General features: G+C 40.8%; 1 protein-coding gene across 2 annotated transcripts in view; it reads right to left on the bottom strand.

The window, feature by feature from the left end:
- Positions 1-166: 166 nt before the first annotated feature.
- The window catches only part of LOC111188853 (NACHT, LRR and PYD domains-containing protein 12-like), a 157017-nt gene continuing 146645 nt past the window's right edge, over positions 167-10538 (bottom strand). The window contains exons 12-14 of one of the 2 annotated variants that reach the window (XM_049472983.1): positions 9832-10005; positions 1637-1810; positions 167-643 (exon numbers count right to left, since the gene is read on the bottom strand). In XM_049472983.1, the coding sequence (XP_049328940.1) occupies positions 637-643; positions 1637-1810; positions 9832-10005 (355 nt within the window). In that variant the 3' untranslated portion in view covers positions 167-636. The remainder of the gene's footprint in view (positions 644-1636; positions 1811-9831; positions 10006-10538) is intronic. The other variant, XM_049472984.1, reaches the window with a different exon arrangement.

Below are 10538 nucleotides of genomic sequence, written 5' to 3'. Positions count from 1 at the left end.
AAAATAACACATTTTAAAGCTCTGTAAAAGTTAAAATAATGAGTGTGGATAGAGTTTCTACAGTTTCTGAAGGTTTCAACATATTTCTAATTGATTTAAACAACATGATAAAAGTAAAAGACAGTGCTGAACTGATCACTGTCGACTAGTTAACCCTCACCTGTTCTGCCTGCTATACAGAATATAAAAGTGTACTATACTGTATGTGTAGATTCAGATCTCTCTAAACCAGATTCCACACCACATTTTAGCACAACCAATGATTTAGAGCTCGGGGTATTTACCCAAGAGTCTGAAAATGCTGCTCTACCTCTTACTGACTTTCCGTAGGAATTAAGAATCTTCTGGAACCAAAATATCATCTGTGAAAATTTCAGTTTTTGACAGACAAGGCTCCCACTTTCCTACTAAACTCCACAATATAGAAATCAACAAGGTTCTATTTCCACTCTGATAAGAAGATTAGAGCTGTTCTGATAATGATCTGTTACTGTTTAGTTCAGCTATTCCAGCTGCTGAACAGCCGGATCTCACTTCAGCTCATATGAACATTTTGGAAGCTTCTAAACTCCACAGAAGAGCTGAATGAAGAGCCGATGAAGAGCCCAGATTGTCCAATAAGAGCAGGTCAGATTTTCAGAAGCTGGAAAGCAGAAAACAGAACAGAATGATCAGACATGAACACACACTTACAGTCAGCACTCACCTTATTAGATTAAGAAAACATCCACAAGCAACAGAAATTGTATAAAATCCTCTAAATCTAAAACTCTCATTCTCTGTCTGACTGAAACTTACTGAGCACAGTTCCACACACAAGGTGATTCAGAACAGCTTCATCAAAAACAAACTACAGCTTAATCCTATAAAACCACACACTCACATACCAAACACTTTACACTCTACACTGTAGAGATGGAGACTTTAGGTTATTTTTAGTCAAAGCTACTAAATTAACAATGTATTTTATGTTTAATTCTACATTAAACACTGAAGATATGAACACTCTTTCCTATATGGTAAATTAAGTGTCTGATAAAACTACATTAAAATTAAATGGTTTGTTAATTAAGCTAAATGGTTAATATTGTGCTGCTTCTCTACACAGAGTCACAATAATGAGTCTTAGAGAGTAATATATTCTCACTGCACTGAGAAAAGGCTGTGAAGTTGATCCTGTGTTTAAAAGTTAAACAGGTTTGATTGAAGTTGATACAATATTTCCGGTGACTGTGAACCACAGTAACACACTCTGTTTCACACAGGTCTGTTTTCACCCTAAACGTCACTAAAATAACGGTCTGATCTGGTTTGTTCTGCAGGTCAAACAAACACCTCCTTTCTTAAAAAAACAGGAAGTTATTGGTCATGCTGTGATGTAACCCACCTGACTCTCAGCTACAAACAATGGTAGCTTAACAACACTGCCCAACCATGAACTCAGTTATAACCCAAACATACTGTTTTTATTTCATCAAATCAAAATTTTGGGTAGAATTCTACCAGTACAGTGTATACAATATTATCTTAACATGTTAACTCAAACCCAACTCTAAAACACTGTAGGTGAACAACAATTATGTGTGAGTGTGTGTGTGTGTGTGTGTGTTTCAGAGACAGTAATTCAGTAACTCACTATAGTTTCTCCAGTTTAAAGTGAGGATCCTTCTGTAGATCAGAGAGCAGCTTCTTTCCTGACTCTCCTGGTTTATTGGAGTTCAGATGCAGCTCTCTCAGGTGTGAGGGGTTTGATTTCAGAGCTGAAGCTAAAGCAGCACAGCCTTCTTCTGTAATACTGCAGTTATACAGCCTGAAGAGAGAAGGGGTGAAAAGTACAACAGATGAGTGTACAGTTATATTCACACACTAGGAGTGTAAAGACCCCCCCCCCCATACACCTAAGCCCCACTAGCTCCTAACAATGTTGTAGGAACAAGTATAAATAAGCTTAACTATACCTGTGAAATAATCAGACCTGTAAACATATATTAACGTCTTGCAGTCATTAACATCATATAGGCTAACACAGGGTAAGACAGGCATTAGTACTGGATTTTATATACCCTGCATTCCAATCCTCTGCTATTGACCTGTAGAACTACATTAAACACTGCCAAAGAGAACAGTGTAAATTCCACCCACAGAGAACACTGATAGTTCTACTGAGCACAAGAAGAGACCTGAATGTTCATCACTCTCTCACTCTGTTGCTCAAACATGTGCATGAGCAGCTCGATATACGGATTTGCAGGATACTGTACATGATTTGTGGCTGTCAGGGAGGCACTATCAATATGCAGGAGAATCCTGAGACTCACAGGATATGTAAAATCTCTGAGTTTAAGATGAATAAATAAATCACTCTGTTACTTTGTGTGGAAGAAAACTCTCTCCTATAGTGTTACAGAAAATACTACAGCTTCTCCTGAATCCTGCAGTTCATTATTTCTCAGGTTCAGTTCTCTCATAGTTCAGGAGTTTTATGGAGTCAAATTGTCTTTAATGCTGACGAGAAAATAAAACAAATAAAAATATGTCCACAAGTTGCAAAAATAATCTGAAATTGCAAACAAAGAAGAGAACATAAGTTACCTTTTTCACCTGTAATATGTTTTTGATAAATCTTTTACAACACTACTTTTTCTTTGCATTTTGCGATTCTTTTTTCTTTTTTCCAATACTTTCCCTCCTTTGCGTACCGTTTTATTTGCGAGCCTATTTTGACCCCTTTTTGATGTGGGGGCGTGGGGAGAGGAGGGGGCGTGGCCAAATTGAAAGGTGGGTTATGGAGGATTAACATCATCAGCTGGAGCCTCTGGCGCTATACGTAATGCTGGCCAGTTCATCTGGCCGTCCTGACCGAGCTAACCAGGCTGAACAACAGCTGTTTACAGTTCATAAGTTAATGCTAATAATTTATTTTACATATACATAATTATTAAATTACGTAATAATGTTGTCAGTTTTTAAATTGAGCACAAGTCTGAATTTGGCTTCTTTTTCATCAGCATGCTTGTTGCAGTTACATGTGGCCGCCTGTAGATGGCGGACTTTAACAGTAAAAAGCCCCATTAAAATAACGCTGCGCCAATGCTCTAAATAAAAAGGAAAAACACAGAAAAACCTTCAAGTTTATTTTAGACTTCAATATGATGTAGATAAATTAAGATAATAATGTAACTGCAGAACATAACATAAAAGAAGAATGTTTTACTCTCCATGGGGGAATTAGACTGTTCTAGGAACTTACTGTATTTACAGATACACACAAGTACACACGTCAGAAAAATAGACACACTCTCATACCAGAATGTGATATTATATATATATTTTTTTGTGATAGTTTTATTTTCTCGTCAGCATTAAAGACCCCAATGTAACTCAATATAGTTTGAGCTAAGAGCTAAGGCCAGATCTTCACTTTTAAAACTTACTCTTACACTCGCTAACAATAACACCCACACACGCACACACAAACACACACTCTTTTTGAGAGTGGGCAAATTAGGCCTGGACAATAATTTGATATCGGTATTAATCGCCATAAGAAATGTTTCAATAATGGTGAAATCATTTTTGTGTCATATCGATATGTATTATTTACAGAATCTGTCACAGACAGGCGTTTCACTGCAGAGCTGAACACAATCAGCCTCCGTAGCCGGGATATCATTAGGGGGATATCATGTTCCTTTTATGTGTATGAAGGCTTTGCATTCTTTATCCTGGTTGAAGCACATTTATTTTGATCTGTTAAATTTGTTTACAAAAGCCTCTAAGAGGCCTCTGTTATAATTTAAAGTTATTTATATTGGTAATATGTACATAGGTTGTAGGTTTATGTTTGACAGGGATGCCATGTTTTTATTTTGCTATATGCAAATAAAAGTGAGCATTGATTTATTTAGAACTGTTTTATTATATTAATTGTTATATAGTATTCTATAGTTTTTGTGAGAGGAGGCTTCAAAAACTTAAATTAAATTTCAGACAGTAGCAGGTACAGATTTCCATTGCATTCCATTTATTCCTAGCAGTTTTTCTGAGGCCTTCAAAGTATTTATATCGATATGGAAATTATATCATATCGACCGAAATTAAGGAATATATTGTGATATAAATGTTTGGCTATATCGTCCAGCACTAGGGCAAATATATATCTGAGATTTTTTTTGGTCCAGGTGGGATTATTATACCATAGTGTGAGGAATACACAGTGCTGTAACCTCCAGAATATAAATAATATCTGTTCCTGTTTACTCCACACACGTGAACACACAGCAGCACAAACCCACCCTTTACATCATTGGTGTAGGAACCGGGGGGATGGGTGGGACATGTCTCACCCAATACTAGAAACAGGTGGATTTGTCCCCCCAAAAATGATATTGTTTCACTCAGCTCAGCTGTACTATTAATGAGGAGTCAGTGACCGCTGTGTGAATGGGAAATCTCTTAACGCCAATCACTGAGCCGGTTAAGGAATTAAGTTCTGCCTCTCAGTAGAAACAGCTTGCTGATTTTGTGGCGCAGAGGCGAGTCAGTGTGCTGGTGGGAGGGAAGCCCCTCCCCCTCGCTGTGAGATTTAGAAGCAGGGTACAGAATCAGCTGATGTTAAAACAGATCTGGATATACGGAGATTTTTCTAAAAGAAAGGTAAAGGAGCTAACCATGTAAACTGTGGTGACACTGTTTCTGATAGCTGGATAAAAAGACACGTCTCTGAATCAAAACACACAGATCAAACCCACTGTGTGCTTAATTAACTACAGCTGTGTGTTTCAGTTATCTTAACTTTGGAATTAGATAGATAGGGAGTTAAGGTTTAAGAAAAAAATAACTATATATGTAATGTTCAACTTGCCCTGATGTACCTGATCAGCTAATCACTATTTCATTTTCAAACTGTGTTTATTAATTTACATTAAATTACATTACATTACATTTGGCAGACGCTTTTGTCCAAAGCGACTTACAATAGTCAAGTACAATGTAAAATAAGTTTAAAGGTAAACCATCTTTGGATAGGGATAAAAGGAGGTCAAAGGGGAATAATAGAATAGAGGAGTGAAGGAGGGGAAGAAGGAAATGAGGTTAGAAGTAGTTAGTGTGTTAGAGGTGTTAAGAGAGTAAGTGCTCTTTGAAGAGCTCTGTCTTCAGGAGTTTCTTAAAGATAGCGAGAGATTCTCCTGATCTGGTAGTGGAAGGTAGTTTGTTCCACCATTGGGGAACTCTGTATGAGAACAGTCTGGATTGCTTTGAGTGAATGTTTGTTTGGCAAAGCGAGGCGACGTTCATTGGAGGAGCGCAGCGGCCGGGAGGTAGCGTAAGCCTTCAGGAGCGAGTGCAGGTAGGAAGGAGCTGTTCTGTCACCTTGTAGGCGATTGTAAGAGCTTTGAATTTGATGCGAGCATCAACTGGTAGCCAATGGAGCTCAATGAGCAGCGGGGTGACATGTGCCCGTTTTGGCTGGTTGAAGACCAGACGTGCTGCTGCGTTCTGGATCATCTGGAGTGGTTTTACTACACAGGCTGGGAGGCCAGTTAGCAGGGCATTGCAGTAGTCGAGGCGTGAGTTGCGTCAGGAATGGTCTAATTTTTCGGATGTTGTAGAGCGCAAAGCGGCAGGACCGAGCAACTGAGGCCACATGGTGCGTGAAGGAGAGTTGGTCATCAACCATAACACCCAGGTTCCTAGCAACCTTTGTCGGTGAGAGAGTGAGAGAGTCGATGATTATGGAGAAGTTGTGTTGAAAAGATGGTTTTGCTGGTATAACCAGAAGTTCAGTCTTTGAGAGATTTAATTGAAGGTGATGCTCCTTCATCCATGAGGATATGTCAGAGAGACACTGCGATATCCGTGCAGAGATTGAGTGATCTTCAGGTGAGAACGACAGGTATAGCTGGGTGTCATCAGCAAAGCAATGGTAGGAAAATCCATGTGAGCGGATAACCTGACCAAGAGAGGTGGTGTATATGGAGAAGAGAAGGGGTCCCAGTACCGAACCTTGGGGAACCCCAGTGGATAAAGAGCAGGCTGAGGACAGCTGTCCTTGCCACAACACCTTGAACGAGCGCCCAGTGAGGTATGATCTGAACCATGACAGCACATTGTCTGCGATCCCCATGTTTGAGAGTATAGTTAGGAGGAAGTCGTGGTTGACTGTGTCAAATGCGGCCGAGAGGTCCAGCAGAATGAGCACTGAGGACTGGCCTGCAGCTCTGGCAGTTTTCAACGCTTCAGTCACAGACAACAGAGCCGTCTAGGTAGAGTGTCCTTTTTTGAACCCAGATTGGTTCTGGGTGCGATGGTTTGTAGTAGGTTTGAAGGACAGATCGCAGGACTTACTGTAAGATATAATAAACGACAATTAATTTAAATAACTAGATATCTAGAAGCTAGATGTAGAGGATAGCCATAATTTAGTACAGTACTTTATGTTGGTAGTTTAAAGCAGTTTCTTAACACTGATCTCTGCCCTAAAATTGTGTGTTTTCCACCAGATCCAACTGATTAGCTAATAAACAATCCTTTATTGAGTTTACCTGTTAAAATCCCTTAGCCCCTAATGGAGCCTAAATCAATCATTATGTATATCCAGCAGTGTATTAGACACATCATACCACCACTTACTTTATTAAAGTACCTTTAAAGCAGAGAAAGCTCTAGAAAAGTGGGAATATGCAGTAGAATATGCAGGAACAGGGTTAAGAAACATTGATCTAACCTGACTTCTGTTCATTTGTAGTTTACAGTAACACCACATTAAGACCACATGTCATGACTTTTCACACATAATTTTTTCTAACAACAGTAATGTAATGTGTTTAGGTTGTAAAGTCACCTTTACTTGTAACTAATAACAAACAGAATACAAAAAAAGGGATTATTTGTGATTAAAAGATGTTGTTCTAGGACACTATAGGTTGGGCTTTGGTTCATATTAGCAAATGTGTCCCCCCAATATCAAACCCGCTCCTACGCCCTTATTTTACATCATTTATAAACAGAATACAAAATAAAATAGCATTTCTGTTTCAGTAAATTAGTGGATAACTCACCTTCACAGCGTGAACGAGTATTTAAAAATGTACTAAAAAAATAAAACAGGTTTCTATCTAACCACAGCACAAAGACGGTACTGGTGCATGTTCACAATGACGGCCTGTACTGTTACACACCTTAAGACAAGAAGAATAGGACAAAATAACAGAAACACTTCATCAAAATATCTTAAACATCAGAGGAGATGTGATAACTACACCACAACACACACTCACACACACTTTCTCTTTCTGAACATTAGCAGGCAGTATGAGTGTGTTAGTTTAGAGAAATCACCACACAGTCAGTCTGATGAAAATGTAAAGTTCAGAGTGACTTTTCTCTATGAGAAGTTTCTGCATTTCTAATACTGTGTGTGAGTGTGATTGTGGAGGTTTTCAGCATATTCTATAGAGAGTTGATGAAGCAATGGTTCAGCGATGGCTCGGGGGAACACTGTGCAGAGGACTGATGATCATTCTACACACCACCTCCACACACTGGTACAGACTGTGGGTAGTGGTTCTGATCACTACCCAGAATGGTGTGAGTATACGCAGCTTATTTTACTGAGAGGTGTGTAACTATAAGGAAATAAGAAACATTGAGCTGCTTTTTAATGGATGATTTTTACTCAGATTGCTGCGTAATAGTTAAAAGCAGGGGTGGATCTACTGGGGTGGTAAAGGGCAGCTGCCACCCTAAAAGAAAGCCTTGCCACTCCTGCTGCCACCCCAGTTGGCAGCAACGAATTAACCCCTTTCTACACGCCCCCTAGTGGCCATTTGGCCGGGGGAAATTGACTCGGCGGACATTTTGAATAACTGTAAACAAATAAATATATATAGTTTTTGCAGTGAAATCACTCTGATATGATGGAAGACACTCGTGGCTGTGTGTGTGTGTAGTGGAGTGTGTGTGCAGGGGTGTGTGTGTGTGTAGTGGAGTGTGTGTGCAGGGGTGTGTGTGTTAGTGTGTGTGTGTTACTGTGTGTGTGTGCAGGGGTGTGTGTTAGAGTGAGTGGGAGTGTTTGTGTGTGTGTGTGTGTGTAGTGATGTGTGTGTGTGTGTGAGTGAGTGAGTGCAGTGGTGTATTTGTGTGTGTGTGTGTGTGAAGTGGTTTTTGTATGTGTGTGTGTGTGTGTGTAGTGGTGTGTGTTAGAGTGAGTGGGAGTGTTTGTGTGTGTGTGTGTAGTGATGTGTGTGTGAGTGAGTGAGTGCAGTGGTGTATTTGTGTGTGAAGTGGTTTTTATGTGTGTGTGTGTGTGTGAGTGTGTGCAGTGTTGTGTGTGTAAGTGTGTGCAGTGGTGTGTGTGTGCAGTGGTGTGTGTGTGTGCAGTGTGTGTGGTGTGCAGTGGTGTGTGTGTGCAGTGGTTTGTGTGTGCAGTAGTGTGTGTGCAGTGGTGTGTGTGTGCAGTGGTTTGTGTCTGTGTGAGTGTGTGCATGTGTGTGTGTGTGTGTGCAGTGGTGTGTGTGTGTGTGCAGTGGTGTTTGTGTGCAGTAGCGTGTGAGCAGTGTGTGTGTGTGTGCAGTGGTGTGTGTGTGCAGTGGTTTGTGTGTGTGCAGTAGTGTGTGTGCAGTGTGTGTGGTGTGCAGTGGTGTTTGTGTGCAGTAGCGTGTGAGCAGTGTGTGTGTGTGTGTGCAGTGGTGTGTGTGTGCAGTGGTTTGTGTATGCAGTAGTGTGTGTGCAGTGTGTGTGTGTGTGCAGTGTGTGGTGTGCAGTGGTGTGTGTGTGCAGTGGTTTGTGTGTGTATGCAGTAGTGTGTGTGCAGTGGTGTTTGTGTGCAGTAGCGTGTGAGCAGTGTGTGTGTGTGTGCAGTGATGTGTGTGTGTGCAGTGGTTTGTGTCTGTGTGAGTGCAGTGGTGTGTGTGTGTGTGTGTGCAGTGGTGTGTGTGCAGTGGTGTGTGTGTGAGCGGAGTGGTGTGTGTGTGAGTGCAGTGGTGTGTGTGTAGGGGTGTGTGTGTGTGTTTGTGTGTGCAGTAGTGTGTGTGAGTGTGTGTGTGTGCAGTGGTATGTGTGTGTGTATGTGTGTGCGCAGTGGTGTGTGTGTGCCTAGTGGTGTGTGTGTGTGTGTGTGCAGTGATGTGTGTGTGATGTGTGCAGTAGTGTTTGTGTGTGTGTGCAGTAGTGTGTGTGTTTGTGTGTGTGTGTGTGTGCAGGGGGGTGTGTAGTAGTGTGTGTGTGTGTGTGTGTGCAGTGGTGTGTGTGAGTGTGTGGTGTGTATGTGTGTGTGTGTGTGTGTGTGCAGTGGTGTGTGTAGTAGTGGTTTGTGTGTGTGGGTGTGTGTATGTGTGTGTGTGTGTGCAGTGGTGTGTGTGCAGTGGTGTGTGTGTGCAGTGGTTTGTGTCTTTGTGTGTGTGTGCAGTGTGTGTGGTGTGCAGTAGTGTGTGTGTGCAGTGGTTTGTGTGTGTGTGCAGTGGTGTGTGTGTAGTGGTTTGTGTCTGTGTGAGTGTGTGCATATGTGTGTGTGTGTGCAGTGGTGTGTGTGAGTGCAGTGGTGTGTGTGCATTGGTGTGTGTGTGTGAGCGGAGTGGTGTGTGTGTGAGTGCAGTGGTGTGTGTGTGTAGTGGTGTGTGTGTGTGTGTGCAGTAGTGTGTGTTTGTGTGTGTGTGCAGTAGTGTGTGTGTGTGTTTGTGTGTGTGTGTGTGTGTGCAGGGGTGTGTGTGTGTGTTTGTGTGCAGTGGTGTGTGTGTGAGTGTGAGTGTAGTGTGTGTGTGTGTGTGTGCAGCGGTGTGTGTGTGTGTGTGAAGGTGAGATTATCTGTTTGTTGTATTTTGATGATCTTACCACAGTTTCTCCAGTTTACAGTGTGAACTCTTCAGTCCAGCAGAGAGCAGCTTCACTCCTGAACCCTGCAGTTCATTACCACTCAGGTTCAGTTCTCTCAGAGTTGAGGAGTTTGAGCTGAGAACTGAGGCCAGATCTGCACAGCTTTTCTCTGATAGATTACACCTCCACAGCCTGAGAGAGAAATTATAATCCATTAGAAACACTGACATATAAACACACACACACACCCCTATTAGTATATATTTGAGATAATTATGCTTTATCCCAAAATAGTTATAGAATCCTTGTTTAATTAAAATATATCTAGTAAATATATATATATATATATATATTGTGTAGAACAGTTCATGTAAAAATATTTAAAATGAGTGAAGCTGAAGATGTTTTACATATTTAAGAAATGTTTAACATGTTTCCCTTCCTTTACTATAAACAATAATATGCTAATGAATACATATACATATCCTCCACACACACAAACTCTAATTTCTTTATCAATAAATTGGTTGGTCAAATTTTCAGTGATTATTCCATCAATTATTAAAGCAAGACCCTGATCATTCATTTAGCTGAATCTCACACTGCAGATTAAACTAACATTGAACTTAAATTCAGATAAACAGACATGCATGTACTTCTGATAAAGAGCTCAGAATAGAACACTTTTCCACAGAGAACATGCTGCTCAGTGTATTTCTCTTTAT

The sequence above is a fragment of the Astyanax mexicanus genome, unplaced genomic scaffold (assembly GCF_023375975.1).
Source record: "Astyanax mexicanus isolate ESR-SI-001 unplaced genomic scaffold, AstMex3_surface scaffold_32, whole genome shotgun sequence".
Taxonomy (NCBI): domain Eukaryota; kingdom Metazoa; phylum Chordata; class Actinopteri; order Characiformes; family Acestrorhamphidae; genus Astyanax; species Astyanax mexicanus.
Note: the sequence above shows the minus strand (reverse complement) of the source record. Positions and strands in the feature narration are given on the sequence as shown.